At 67.2% G+C, this 14,097-nt stretch overlaps 3 protein-coding genes across 3 annotated transcripts; 2 read left to right on the top strand and 1 right to left on the bottom strand.

Annotated features, from left to right (window-relative positions):
• Positions 1-425: 425 nt before the first annotated feature.
• On the top strand, positions 426-2,836 carry EMIHUDRAFT_311127 (hypothetical protein; the record flags this gene model as incomplete). The annotated part of the gene is made up of 8 exons (XM_005766809.1): positions 426-661; positions 779-1,050; positions 1,116-1,201; positions 1,453-1,541; positions 1,594-1,630; positions 1,880-1,881; positions 2,109-2,159; positions 2,392-2,836. 8 exons carry the CDS (start codon positions 426-428, stop codon positions 2,834-2,836), a joined length of 1,218 nt encoding a protein of 405 aa, XP_005766866.1.
• Positions 2,837-3,689: 853 nt separating this feature from the next.
• On the top strand, positions 3,690-5,954 carry EMIHUDRAFT_103498 (hypothetical protein; the record flags this gene model as incomplete). Its single annotated transcript, XM_005766810.1, has 1 exon — positions 3,690-5,954. The coding sequence occupies one exon, from the start codon at positions 3,690-3,692 to the stop codon at positions 5,952-5,954; it is 2,265 nt and encodes a 754-aa protein (XP_005766867.1).
• A 463-nt stretch (positions 5,955-6,417) lies between these two features.
• On the bottom strand, positions 6,418-11,343 carry EMIHUDRAFT_211898 (hypothetical protein; the record flags this gene model as incomplete). The annotated part of the gene is made up of 5 exons (XM_005766811.1): positions 6,418-7,045; positions 8,376-8,630; positions 8,868-9,499; positions 9,695-11,289; positions 11,322-11,343. The coding sequence occupies 5 exons, from the start codon at positions 11,341-11,343 to the stop codon at positions 6,418-6,420; spliced, it is 3,132 nt and encodes a 1,043-aa protein (XP_005766868.1).
• Positions 11,344-14,097: the final 2,754 nt, after the last annotated feature.

Below are 14,097 nucleotides of genomic sequence, written 5' to 3' on the forward strand. Positions count from 1 at the left end.
TTAACTGCAAATCGATCTCCGCGCCGCGCTGCAGCAGCAGCTCGACCGACGGCTCGCGGCCGTTGCCGGCGGCGAGCATCAGCACAGTGACGCTGCTCATCTCGCCCTCCCCGCAAGTCGCGTTGACCCGCCCGCCGCTGTCGAGCCATGCCAGCAGCGCCGCCTCGTCGCCTCGCCCAGCCACTAACGCCTCTACGCGTGTTGGCGCCTTCTCTGGCATCTCCGGCGCCCAGAGAGGCAATAGGGGGAGAAAAGGCGCTCTGTAATGTATTAGAGGCTGCCGTGGGGACGCGGGGTGGATGGGGTGGGTGGGTGGGTCCTCGCCTCAGCCGGGCCGTGGGGTGGGGGGTTGAAGGAGAAAAACGCCCCGCAGGCGCTGCTCGCCGCCTGCTGGCTCAGCTCGGCGTAGGCAGCAGGCCGCGAGGATGGTGGAGCTCAACCTCTACATGGAGCACCCTGCCGTCACGGCGATGAGTGCCGACGAGGCGGCCGCCTGGCGCCGGAAGCACCGCGTGCAGGTCTCGGGCGGCACCGCGCCCAAGCCGGTCCGCACATTTCTCGAGGCGGCGTTCCCCGAGTTCCTGACGGCCGACATCGAGGCGACAAACTTCCGCGCGCCGACGCCGATCCAGAGCCAGTGCTGGCCCGTCGCGCTCAGCGGGTGCGCCGCCCGCGCTCGCCGCCGCCGCCACTGCGCACGCACCGCGCACGGCACCCGCGCCTTCGCGGCGCGAGTCACTTCGCGGCGCGTCGAGTCCGTGCACACCGCGCGCCGCAGGTGCGACCTCATCGGCCTCGCGGCGACCGGCTCGGGCAAGACCCTCTGCTTTGCGCTGCCCGCGATCACGCACATCGTCGCGCAGCCGCGGCTGCAGCCGGGCGACGGTGCCATCGCGCTGATGCTGGCGCCGACGCGCGAGCTGGCGCTGCAGATCAAGGGCGAGTGCGACGCGTTTGGAGGGCCGAGCGGCGTCACAAACACCGCCATCTACGGGGGCGTGCCAAAGGGGCCGCAGCAGCGCGACCTCCAGCAAGGCGTCGGGAGAGATCGTGATTGCGACGCCAGAGGCTCGAGTGGGAGCAGCGACTCTTCACGGGTGTGTAGCGGAGAGTAGGGGTCGAGATCGTGATTGCGACGCCCGGCCGGCTGCTCGACTTTATGGAGGCTGGCGTCACCAACCTCCGCCGCGTCTCCTTCCTCGTCCTCGACGAGGCGCGAGATGCAGCCGAGATGCAGCCGAGATGCAGCCGAGATGCAGCCGAGATCTAGAGCCGAGATGCAGCCGAGATGCCGCCGAGATGCAGCCGAGATGCAGCCGAGATCTAGAGCCGCGATCTAGAGCCGCGGTCCCTTCTCCTTCCTCGTCCTCCGACGAGGCTGGGCCGCATACTCGGCTGCCGGCTGTGAGCACTCCCGACTGTGAGCAGCCTCTCTTCACACCTCCGACTCAGGCGGACCGCATGCTCGACCTCGGCTTCGAGCCTCAGCTGCGCCGGATGGCGGCGCAGCTCCTTCCACAGAGGCAGACCCACCCCCTCTTGTCGGCGACCGGCACGACCCTTCTCGGAACCGTCTCGGCACCTCCCCCGCAGGCAGACCCTCCTCTTCTCGGCGACCTGGCCGCGAGAGGTCGCCTCCCTCGCACCCTCCTGCGACCCCGTCTGGCCACCACCAGCGTTTACTGGTGCGTGACGCGACACCAGGTCGCATCTCTCGCCCGCACCATCCTCCGCGCCGACGCGCTCACCGTGCAGGCGGATGCCGCGCCTGCCATGCACAATGCTGTGCACTGTGTGGCATCAGGGTGTGATGTCGCTCGTCCAGGCGGACGCCGCCGCGGAGCTGCGCGTTGCCGACACCATCGAGCAGCACTTCGAGGTGTGCGACGGGGCGGAGCGGCTCGGCGAATCTCGGCGAATCTCGGCGAAGCTCGGCGAATCTCGGCTGAGCTCGGCGAATCTCGGGCGAAGCTCGGCGGAGCTCGGCTGAGCTCGGCGGATCTCGGCGAAGCTCGGCGAAGCTCGGCTGATCTCGGCGAAGCTCGGCGAAGCTCGGCGAAGCTCGGCGAAGCTCGGCGGAGCTCGGCTGAGCTCGGCGAGTCTCACAGGTGTGCGACGAGTCGGAGCGGTTGGGCCGCTTCCTGCGGCTGCTGCCGCAGGTGAGCGAGAATGGGCAGGCGCGCGTCATCGTGTTTTGTGCCGCGCGGTGAGGGGCTAGCCGAGACCTAGTCGAGACCTAGCCGAGACCTAGCCGAGACCTAGCCGAGGTGCGGCCGAGCTGCGGCCGAGCTGCGGCCGAGCTGCGGCCGAGCTGCTGGCGCGGGCGGTCCCTCCGAGGCGCGAGGCGCGCCTGTTCACGGCAGCCTGTTCACGGCAGTCTGTGAACACCAGGCGCGGCTGCGAGGCGATCCGCAACGAGGTGCGGCGGCGCGGCATCGGCGCGGAGGCGCTGCACGGCGACAAGTCGCAGCACGAGCGGGACTGGGTGCTGCAGCAGTTCAAGCAGGGCGCGGCGCCGGTGCTGGTGGCGACCGACGTGGCCTCGCGCGGGCTCGACGTGCAGGACGTGCGCGCCGTGGTCAACTACGACGCCCCCTCGCAGGCGGAGGACTACGTGCACCGCGTCGGCCGCGCGGGCCGCGCCGGGGCGAGCGGGCGCGCCTACACGCTGCTCACCTCGGCCAACGCGGCCTTCGCGCGCGAGCTCGCGGCGATGCTGCGCCGGCAGGGCGCGCGCGTGCCGCAGGAGCTCGGCTGGCTGGCGAGCAGCACGCGCGGCGGGGAGCAGTCCCACCGCCGCTGGAGGTCGGACGACCGCGGGCACGACCGGCGCTGAAGCGCCCCGCCTGAGCCGCGCCAATAGATAGTCTCGTAGAGCGAATACGGTTTGTCGCTGGGGGGGGGGGGGGGGGGGGAGAACAGGCCCTGCCCGGGGCCCGGCCCCTAAAGCTCCAGGTTATGAGGTAAGGCCCAGGGTGTGGCCTTGCCCGCGGGGCTATAAACCCAGGGGGAAAAAAAACAAAAGAACTCTCTCTCACAGCAGACAGGCTCGACAAAGTGCGAACTGGCGCGTGCTACTCTGCTGGAGGAATGGTTGGGCAAGTTACTCAGGACACGACCCCGGCGTGAATACGACTAACTGACGGATCCGCTCCTGACAGTGGCATGCACCGCGCTGCGGCGCGTGCCACTGTCTTTGTTTGAAGTTAAAAGTCGAATCAGAGCGGTGTCGGCGTTGTCCTGAGTTTTCTCCCCCGGACCGCCCAACCGGGACCGCTCCGGGACGCACGCCGGCGAAGCACCATCAAGCTGCTGTACGGCCCCGGAATCGCCTCCCCTGGCTTAGCTAGACTGAGAGATATTGTGCACATGGTCAGTCTCTACAATGTATACACTGACACTGAACCTCCCAGAGCTCGTCCCGGTCCGCCACGGCCATCCTCGGCCTCCGGAGGGCCCCCGGCCGCGGCGCGGTGCGGCGGCGTCACAAATCCGACCACAGAGCACCGGGACGCGGTCGGGCGATCTGAGGCCCAACTAGGCGTATGCATTGCCCATCCAGGGCTATCACCTGGACCCATCAACAGGCGCCTGCGGCGCCGTGGTCACGAGCTGCTGTTCACACCTGCCCTACCATTCATGCATAGGGAAAAAGAATCCCGCCGTGCACATTTGGCCGGTTGCTGGGAATGGTACCCACCAAGCAGACAGCACGCAAGTCGACCGGCGGCAAGGCGCCCCGCGGGCAGCTCGCCACCAAGGCGGCGCGCAAGTCGGCCCCCGCCACCGGCCCGCTGCGCTTGGTTCTCGAATCGCCCAAATTGAAGGAGAATGCATGCGAGATGTGGACGCGGCAGCAGCAAGGCGAGTTCACCGACGCCGTCATCAATGTGCAGCACCGCGCCTTTCAAGTCCACCGCGTCGTGCTCGCTTCTGCCTCGCCGTACTTTCAGAAGCTCTTCAGTTGCGGCATGCAGGAGAGCAACGCCTGCAGCGTCACGCTGCCCGACATTACCGCCGACATCTTTGAAGCCGTGCTCCGCTTCATGTACATGTCGGAAGTGGAGCTCCCGATCGAGGATGCAGACATGCTTCTCGAGATGCTTCTCGAGCTCGTGCAGGCGGCGGCGTATTTCCAGGTGACGCCGCTGCTGAAGACTGTCGAGTCGGAGCTTTGCGGCCAGGTGAACGCTTCGAATGCCCTGCAACTGCTGACCTTCGCAGACACCTACGAAGTGCCGCAGCTTTACGCCAAGGCGCTACGCGCGGCGCGGCGCGACCTCGAGCTCGTGGCCACCCAACCGGCCTTCAACGCCGTGTCGCTGCCACGGCTGCTCTCGCTCCTCATGTCGGTGCGCGCACCGCGAGGCTTCGACATCGGCGTCACGCAGTCCGCGGTGACTTGCTGGGCCCGCGCCAAACGGCTTGAGAACGTCGACACGTTGGCCGTGCTGCTCGCCACGACGAGTGTGCGTGGCGAACGCGCTGCGGTCGTCGACGGGCGCATGTTCGTCCTTCGAGGTTGCGTTTCCATTTCAGTCTCCGAGGGCGAGGCCGCGCCTCGACTTGAGGCCGCGCCTCTCTTGCTGCGCGCATTCGATCCGGCGATGGGCACGTGGCAGCCGTCGTCGTCGTGGCAGTCCGCTGAGGCGGCCGCTGGTGAGGACCTCATCGCAGGTGGCTCCTTCATGCCGGCCCTCGTCGCGCTCAACGGCAACCTGTACGCCGTCAACGCCGGCCTTCGCTCGCAAAAGCGCTTGCTCTTTCCCACGCCGAACACGCACCCACCCGAGACCACCGACGAGCTCGCTGCCATGCGCGTGTTCATCCCGGCGCCCCCGATTCCTTGGGACCGCGCTGGGTCGCTGCCCGGAAGGTGGGAAAACGCTCCGCCCATCCCTTTGGGCCGCAGCAACGCTGTGGTTGCGAGCTTCGGCGCGACGCTGATCGTGGCTGGCGGGCTGAGCCGCAGCAGCGCCGACGGCGACACCTTCGAGTGCCTCGCCCGCTGCGACATCTTCCACCCCGACCGCGGTGCATGGGTCGAAGGCCCGGCCATGCTCGAGCCTCGGTGCGACGCTGCTGCCGTGGTGTTCGATGGCGCTCTGTACGTCATCGGCGGGGCCAGCTCAAACGGCCAGCCACTCAGCACGGTCGAGAAGCTGACGATGGACGGCGGCTGGCAGCCGGCACCGTCGCTGAAGCAAGCGCGCCGCAACGTAACGGCCTTTGTCTTCAGCGGCTCGCTCTTTGCCGGCAGCTACTCGACTGTGCTGAGTGGCAGCTACTCGCCGGCCGTTGAGAAGCTGCTGCCCTCCGGCGAGTGGGTGGTCCTACCCGAGCATGCCACGGCAGGCGGCGGTGCCAGCGTGGGCTCAAGCTCAGCCGGCGGCGCGCAGATTGCCGAGAGCGCGCATAATGTGCGCGCCGCTGACCGGCGCTGCAACTACATGCGCAGCCTGGACGGCACTTGCTTCGACATCGCCTACCCCACCATCCCGATGGATTGGGCGGCGCGTATCGCGCCGTACGATGTGCTCTACGTGGCGTCGGCCGGCAGCGCAGGCGAGGGCCTCTTCACGAGTGCGCCGCTCGCGGAGGGGCACCTCATCGAGCTGACGGGCCGCCTCATCGAGACGGCCGAGGCCGAGCGCGCGTACGCCTCAAGCTTTCTTGAGAAGTACGCTGTGGCCTTGGACGAGAGCGGGGAGAGCTGCAAGTGGTATCTCGTGCCCGAGCCCAACGGCGGCGGCCTCGCGCTCTACTTTGCCAATTGCGGCGACGAGCAGACACCCTGCAACTGCGAGATCGTGACGTTGGCAGCCGCGGGGTGCGCCGTCCCGCACGTGCGCCTCTTCCTTCGCACGCGGGCAATCGCGACCGACGAAGAGCTGCGCTGGGACTATGGTCCGCAGTACAACCGCAGCTGGCTCGCCAAGAAGGCGAGGAACTGAGGTCGGAGTCACGGCATGAAATCCGGCTGTGAGGGCGGAGCATGAGCGCGGCGAACACTGCGAGGCAGCCTCTGAGCGCCTCGTCTGACTCACCACGCAGCGAGGCGCAGGCCGCCTGTCCATTACGCTTGCGTGGGATATTGTCTCTCTCGGAGAACAGGGCCCTGCATGTGCCCCACTCTGTTGCGCGCGCGGGCGCGTGCAGGCGTGAGTTCATGATACTTATCAGGATGGGTACGCCGTGGGGATCAGAATCAGATTTTTGACTGAATCACAAAGTGAGATTAGTGCTCCTAGCACTGCGACCATCTTCGCGACGCACACAGGAATCAAGATTGTAGATTCACATAAGTCCATCACATGCACATCAAACATGCACACACATGCACACATATGCAGCCTGTACCCCCGTGTTGGGGTTGACCCTGCTGTACCTGCAACATACGCCTCTCTCTCATACTCATCACTCCTCCTCCTCCCCGGCCGCCTCCGGCCGCCCCAGCACCATCTGCGCTCTCCGCTGCGTCTCGTCCCGCACCCGCAGCCGCTCCTCGTGCGCCGCGCGGATGCGGGCGACGCGCTCCAGCGCCGAATTCTCGCGCGAGGGCCCCGGTGGAGGGGCTCGGTGCGCCGAGATGGGCTGGGCCGGGCCAATGCGTTGCGAGGCCCTCACGGCCATGGCCGCTCGTCGCAGCGCCTCGGTCGGGGGCGGCGGCGGAGCCCTGTAGGCCCTCGCCGGAGCGTCCGCAGCGTCGGCAGGGCCGGTGTCGTCGCTGGCGGGGGCAACCCTCGGGTCGGGTGGCATCGGGGCGTCGCGAGTGTGAGCGGGCAGCGGCTCCACCGCCGCCTCTCTGAGGTTTCGTGCCGCATTCAGCTTGGACAGCGCCATCTGGAACCGTGCGGACGAGTCGAGCTCGGCTCGCAGCCGCTCGTTCTCCGCCTTGAGCTCCTCCATCTCCTGGCGCGACTTCTGCTCCATGAGCTTTGCTTGGGTCGCGGCGCGCTCGGCCATGCGCTCCTCGACCCAGCTCACGGACCGCTTCAGGCCGCCCGGCTCACCACCCTTGCCGGGGAGATCTTCCATCGTCCACCTGGAGTGCGAACGCAAAGAGTGGTGGGGTGCATGGACAAATACAGGCTAGCCACAGCGTGAGTGCGTTAGGGTGGCACGATGCCGCATCTAGGCTGGCCGCCGCGCCGAGCTCGACGTCCACGTGCTCGGGCAGCGGAGAGTAAGGTGGCTGCGGCGGCCAGACGGGTGGCGGCGTCGGCGGCGGCGGCGGTGGGCGCGCTGGTGGTGGCGCCCGAGGCGGTGGGCGCATCGGCGGTAGTTGTGGCGGTGGAGTGGTGGGAGGTGGGCTGTTGGGTGGCGGTTGGGAGGGAGGCGCGCCGGGAGGGTGCGGTGGTGTAGCAGGAGGAAACGGAGGGTGTGGTGGGACAAAGGGTGGGTTAGGTGGCGCAATAGGAGGCTGTGGTAGGAATGGCGGCGAGGGCGGCGGTGTGGGTGGTGGGGAAGGAGGGTGGGGAGAGGGCGGCGGCGGCGAGGGTGGCGGCGGCGAGGGCCGCGGGGGTGACGGTGGCAGAGAGGGCGGTGGGAGCGAAGGCGGCAGAGGCAAGGGCGGTGGTGAGGGTGGGGGTGGCGAGGGTGGCGGTGGGGAAGGTGGCGGTGGCGAGGTTGGGGGCGAGGGTGGCGGCGGCGAGGGTGGTGGTGGGGAAGGTGGTGGGTGCGACGGCGGCGGAGATGGCGGCGGCGGCGAGGGCGGTGGCGGCGAGGGTGGCGGCGAAGGTGGTGGCGGCGAGGGCGGTGGCGGCGAGGGTGGCGGCGAGGGTGGTGGCGGCGAGGGCGGCGGCGGCGAGGGTGGCGGCGAGGGTGGTGGCGGCGAGGGCGGCGGCGGCGAGGGTGGCTCGACGGCTTGAAGCCGCCTGCTCGGACTCCAGACGGGCGCCACTGTCACAGAGACGCTGATACCCCACACCGGAGCAAGCTCACACGGGGAAACCCCAGGGGAGAAGGGCGGGTATGGTGGCGGGACTGGCGGAGGCGGGATTGGGGAGGGCGCTGGAGGCGCCGCTGGGGGTTGCTGTGGCAAGGGTGGCGGCGACGGTGGCGAGAGAGGGGGCGGCGACGGTGGAGGCGATGGGGGTGGGAATGGCGGCGGTGATGGCGGCGGCGGTGAGGGTGGCGGCGAAGACGGCGGCGGGCTCGAGGGTGGGGGTGAGGAGGGGTGTGGGGGCGATGGCGACGGCGGTGATGATGGCGGCGGCCTAGAAGGTGGCTGAAAGGGCGGAGACGGCGAGGATGGTGGCAGAAAGGGTGCCGATGGAACGGCGGGCGGCGAAGGTACAGTCGGCGGCAATGGCGGTGGAGAGAGCGGCGGCAGAAAGGGCGGCGACGGCGGCGGCGGAGGCCCAGCGCAGCACTCAAACTCAAGGTCGAAGTCCCACCCGGCCTGGGGCCAAGGGGCCACCTCGCCATCGCCGGTGACGCGTGTCGCATCGGTGCGCGACACGACGACGCTGAAGTCGTGTGTCCCTCCGGTGTGTGACAGTGCAAAGGTCTCTGCGGTCGTCCGTGTATTGATCCAGTTCGTCGCATTGACCACCTCTGGGCATAGCAGGTCGTCCCGCCCATCAGGCATAGGCACAGTGACGGGGCCCAGCGTTCGTGATCCGACGCTGACGGTGATGCAAACTGGCGGGGGCGTGGACGGTGGCGTTGGCGGGAGCAACGGCGGTGGCGGCAATGGTAGTGGCGCGTATGGTGTGGGCGGTTGCCGTGGTGGTGGCGGCGAGGGGGGCGGCGGCGAAGGGGGCGTGGGTGACGGCGGTGCCCTCGGCGGTGGTGGCGCCCTCGGAGGCAGGAAAGGCGGCCTTGGCTGCAAAGGAGGTGGTGTTGGCGGTGGTGAAGGGCACTCGTCGTGCGCCCACTCTGCCACTGCGCCAGTACCATCAACTGCCGATGCGAGGGCCTCGGCGAGTAATGTGCCGTCAGCGCGGGCGAGGAGAGAGTACGCGCAGCGCACGCAGACGCTCGTAGTGGTCGATGAGAGGTTCGTGCGAAGGGCATCGAGCAGCGCAGGTGGCATGAAGCTTCCGTCGCTGACAACGCCAAAGTAGACGACGCTGTCGCTGGGGAAGCCGCCAAGTGTGGAGAGGAGAGCGAGGGCGTCGCTCTCGATGGCCCCGTAGCAGTAATCCCAGTCCGGACCGCCTCCGTTCCCCTTACAGCCTGGAATCTTCTCTCCGTTGTCGCGCTGGAAACACCGCAGGCCAGAGCCACATTGACCGTCGTTGTCACACTCGCCGGTGCACGCCTGCAGCCCGGTGGCCGAACCGTCGTTGCTGCCCGACAGCTCGATCTCGGCGGTGATCGATGCCTGGGCAAGTGCCAATCCTGTCGTCCGATCCAGGACAGTGACGTGCGCCGAGGCTGCTTCGGGATCCACCATCCCAGAGACGCTATGCACGGTCAGCCCGTTGCGCTCAAACTTGAGCATCGGATAGCCGCGAACGTTGAGGCCGTGGTAGTAGCCTTCGCTGGTGACCTTGAAGCCGCACGATGTAAACGGAGGTGGCGGTGGGGGTGGCGGGGGGGCGGGCGGCGCCTTTGGCGGCGGCGCTCTCGGTGGCGGTGCAGTAGGCGAGGGCGGCGGCGGCGCCTCTGGCGGCACTGGCGGGGAGGGTGGTGGAGAGCAGAATGCCTCTGGCCCGCTGGCCCGATTGGGTGGCGCGGTGCAAACGATCCGATCACGCGCCGCGCTCACGACAGCGCACGGCTGATCGCCCAAGGAGACCGAGTTGTCTGCCGCGGTTGGTCCGAACCCGCTGCCGAGAATTGTGATGGCCGTCCCCGCCCCGCCCTCTTGCGGACGGACGATGTCGATGACCGGTGTCCGCGCTGCGGTGTACTCTATAACGCAGCTGCCGGGGACAGCACAAGCGGCGCCCTCACTCCACGGCTCGCAGCCAGTGCACCTCGGCCGCCGCCGCCACTCCACGTGTATAAAGAGGACCCGGTCCTCCCTCTGCCCGCGCTGGTACTCCTCCTCCGTCGCGTAAAGCGGCGGCGCGCGGCACACGATGGAGCGATAGCTTGCCGGCCTCCAACTTGGTGGCCGCCGCTCAATGGCCTCTGCGCCGCCGAAAGCGGGGCTTCCGCAGGTCAGGTTGAGAGCGCGCGTGCTGGCCGTGTTCGCCCAGCTGTTCCGCGCCGGCCCGAGTGGGCGATCCAGGTCGGCGAGCGCCTCTCTGCTCAGTAGGCTGACTCGCAGGGCGCTGAGGTGGCTGAAGCCGGAGCCGTGAATCGTCAGGTCGACGCCGCCGGCGAGGGAGACCACCTTTGGCTCAACGGCGACCACCGCGGGGACGTAGCGGAATCGGACCGCCCCTGCGGTGCGAGACGGCACGACCAAGCGCCCTCCGTCGTCACTCATCTGGAAAATTGGTACGTCGGCGTCCGTCTCCTGTGGCGGGGCGGCGAGGGCGGCGCCCACCCGCGGCACATGCACCGTCACGAGCTCGCCGTTCGGGCACCAGGAGTAGTCGCAGACGTGCTCCGACGGTGCCCCAGCCGGCACCACGACGAGGACCGCGTCGGCGTGCGCGGCGACGATTTCGCACAGCGCGCCGCCAACCCGCACTTCGGGAAGCGGATCGTCGCACACCGTGCCGTTGGAGCCGCCCGCGCCGCACAAGCCCGTCCCGTGGATGGTTGCGACGACGCCCGCGTACCCCTGGATCGGCGATACGGCTGTGAACGTGGGTGCCTCCACGTACTCATAGTCGACTCCTGCTCCCACCAGAGCGGCGCCAGAGCTGTTCGTCAGAGCGACGATTGGCACGGCGCCAACCTCGCCGGCCACAGACGTGGTGCAGCAGAGCGAGGTCCCGTCGCTGGTGGCTGTCACGTTGGTACACGGCGCCTGGCCAAGCAGGACCCGCGCCACCTCGTCCAGCCGCACGCCGAGCACGCACAACTCCTGGCCGCCTGCCGCTGAGCCGGTGGCCATCCAGGGCTGGTCAAAGCCGCTCACGCTGGGGGTCGCCTCGAGGGGAAGGAAGCTGAGGGCTTGCGTGCTGTCGTCCGGGAGGGAAGCGTTTGCTCGCAGGGCGCCGTGGTCGTCCAGTATGCTCACCACGAGCGTCGCCGCCGCGCCAGCCGCACTTGCGTTCGTCGCCTGCGTGCGGCAGCGAAGCCGGTTTGGCGAGGCGTCGAGCACGAGGCAGCCCATTTGGCCGATCGAGACGATGTTGCGTCCGAGCGCGGCTGCGTCAAATCCGGTGCCTAGCACGTCGAGCTCGGCACCCCCCGTCACGGCGAGGGCGTCGATGTCGCCTGCCAGGCGGCGGAGGCAGGCAAGAGGGCACCCAACGGCCAGCTGCACGACATCCTCGGCGACGCCGCGATGGTTAACCCTCGGTCTAAGCATGCTACAAGACACAAATTCCTACTCAAACGACTGGTCAAGACCCTCCGCTCGGCGACCGTGGGGCATGATGATCGAGATGAAGCCGACTGCACACCTCAGTTCTCAGTTACAGTAATCCCAAACAACCTGACGTGGCGGCGGCAAACATCGGCAAGGGGCACAGGCGCCTTGTTGCCGATTTGAAGCTCACGAGCTCGCTTGCGAGCAAGGGCAAGGACGCGGCCGGCGACGGAGAGCTCGGCTGGAAGGGGGCGTATGCTCGCTTCGGCAACACGGAGCCCGGGCTGCTCAATCTGGTCAAAGGGCGCGGCAAGTACTCGCCGTCGGGAGCGACGGCAGCGGCGGTGGCGGAGGAGGAGGACGAGGAGGAGGAGGCGGAGGCGGAGGCGGAGGAGGTAGGGGAGGGGGAGGATGCGGATGCCCCCAAGGAAGGGGCCGCGCAAGCAGCTGGATGGCGATTACCGCTTTGCGCGGGAGCAAGATTGCGATCTGCGTTTGTTCGACTTCGAGAGCTTCAGAGGCTTTGGAAAGGAGGTCCGCAGCACCCTGAGGCGCTGCGAGGGAGGCGGCGAACCAGCTGAGTGAGCAACAAACTTTCGCATGCCCAGCACCTGGACGAGGTCACATGGACAACCAAGAATTGGCACGGCCTGCAAATGCAGCGTTTGTCAGTCGTCCTCCACATCGCTGTGGCGTGGCAGACGGTGAACGAGCTAGCGTGCGGGGAGAGCGGCATTGTGCATGGTGGTGCGGTGTGCATTGCCGTTCTTAACGGAGTTGCTTAGGCGGCTCCGGTGGTGAGCCGGTGTGTGTGCCAGTCCGCGCCAGTCCGCGCCCTTGTCGTGCCAGTGTGCTAGGTAGGTAGGTAGAAAGGTGAAGAACAGCCAGGCTCGGACTGGACACCAACGCGGTATGGGTGGACGCTGGACAGATGATGACGACACGCACGAGCGACACACAGACACAAACAAGCTCACAAGACACACAGCCAGCGGGCTGCCACACACCCTGAGTCGGCGTACACATAACTCAGGGCCACATCCTCCCTGTCGCCCCCCCCAGCACTCCACGGTGCCAAGGGCACAAACAAGGGCACAACTCAAACAACAGACGACAGGAAGTGACATGCGAGGCTAGAGCAGGCTTGCTCTACCTCCAGCAATCTCTCCGGCCGGCGAGGCACGGACGAGACCGTGTGTGGGGTCTAAGTGAGGTGTCTATGGACGCTCTCTGTCGCAGGAGGTGAGGCACGAATACCCTCACGAGCACCAACAGCCTGACCTGTATCGAGAGGCTTCACCTATTATTCTCCCTTCCCCGCCCCAGAGTGACAACTAGTCCATCGTATTCACATATCTCTATATTCCCATACCCCGTGTGGTGGCACGTCTTGCCACTTAGATCACCAGTATTAGCACTTTGGGCGCCGGATAGGCGCCCAAATATTGGCACGTAATAGTCTCCCGACTGCTTTCGTGGGGGGTGGCCCCGCGAGACAGTCGACCTCTCTACTGTTGTGACACCACAACACGGCGCAGCTGGCGTCTTCCCCCCCACCGGTGTGACACCACACCTTCGTACTTTGAACACTCTCTACAAACATGTCTTCCTCGGCTGAGGAGGCCCGTGACACCGCGGGCGATCTATCTCCCGCGACCAAGCCGCAGGACCGCGTACGACTCAACATACACGTGCTGGGCACCGATGATTCGGGTCCAGATGACCATCTCTCGAGCGAGAGACGAGGGACGCCTCACGAGACTCCAGAGGGCCTAGACCGGGGCGATACCACCCGGTCAGACCACACTGATCACCTCCACACCACGTTGGAGCGTACAGGGCCCAAGGACGACACCGATGCGCTGGACAAGCCATCGTCGCCTGGCTCCGCCGAGGTCAGGGCTACGCCAGCTGGAATGCCTTCTGCCGTACTTTGAACACTCTCTACAAACATGTCTTCCTCGGCTGAGGAGGCCCGTGACACCGCGGGCGATCTATCTCCCGCGACCAAGCCGCAGGACCGCGTACGACTCAACATACACGTGCTGGGCACCGATGATTCGGGTCCAGATGACCATCTCTCGAGCGAGAGACGAGGGACGCCTCACGAGACTCCAGAGGGCCTAGACCGGGGCGATACCACCCGGTCAGACCACACTGATCACCTCCACACTCTCCTCACGGGCTAGCTGCCTGCGGCTAGCCCTAATCTCGCACTCACGGGCAGTGACAATTCAATGGGTGAGTGTTTGCGAGCAGAGGCGCGTGGGCTAAATCTAGGCCGCACGTCGTGGCACTATGACGAAGGTAGACGTGCGGCCGCAGCGCGCCCGCCGCAGGCTCGGCGGTGCGCGCGTGTTAGCGAGAAAGTTGCGGGTGGAGCCATGCCCGACTTTTCGAAGGTGAGGCCTCTGCGACGAGTGCCAGCCGCGCTGCGGAGCCACACCCTTCGAGCCGCGTCCCGTCGGCACTGTCCCCGAGTAGCCCCGCCTTGGCGGCACACACTCTCGACCAGGACAGTCCGGCCTCCGGGCACGTGTCGCGCGCCGGCGACGATTGCGGCGTGGTCGTTTTGAAGCGAAGATGGCACGACCTCCACCCTGCTTCGCAGACCGGGCAAGGAGGGGGCTCCTCCCGTTAGTGTGCTGTGACGTATTTTCTTCTCAATAACGTCGCTGTGAATAAAACCCCAAAGAGGCAGCCAAACCAGAGAG

The sequence above is a fragment of the Emiliania huxleyi genome (assembly GCF_000372725.1).
Source record: "Emiliania huxleyi CCMP1516 unplaced genomic scaffold EMIHUscaffold_50, whole genome shotgun sequence".
NCBI classification, from domain to species: Eukaryota; Haptophyta; order Isochrysidales; family Noelaerhabdaceae; genus Emiliania; species Emiliania huxleyi.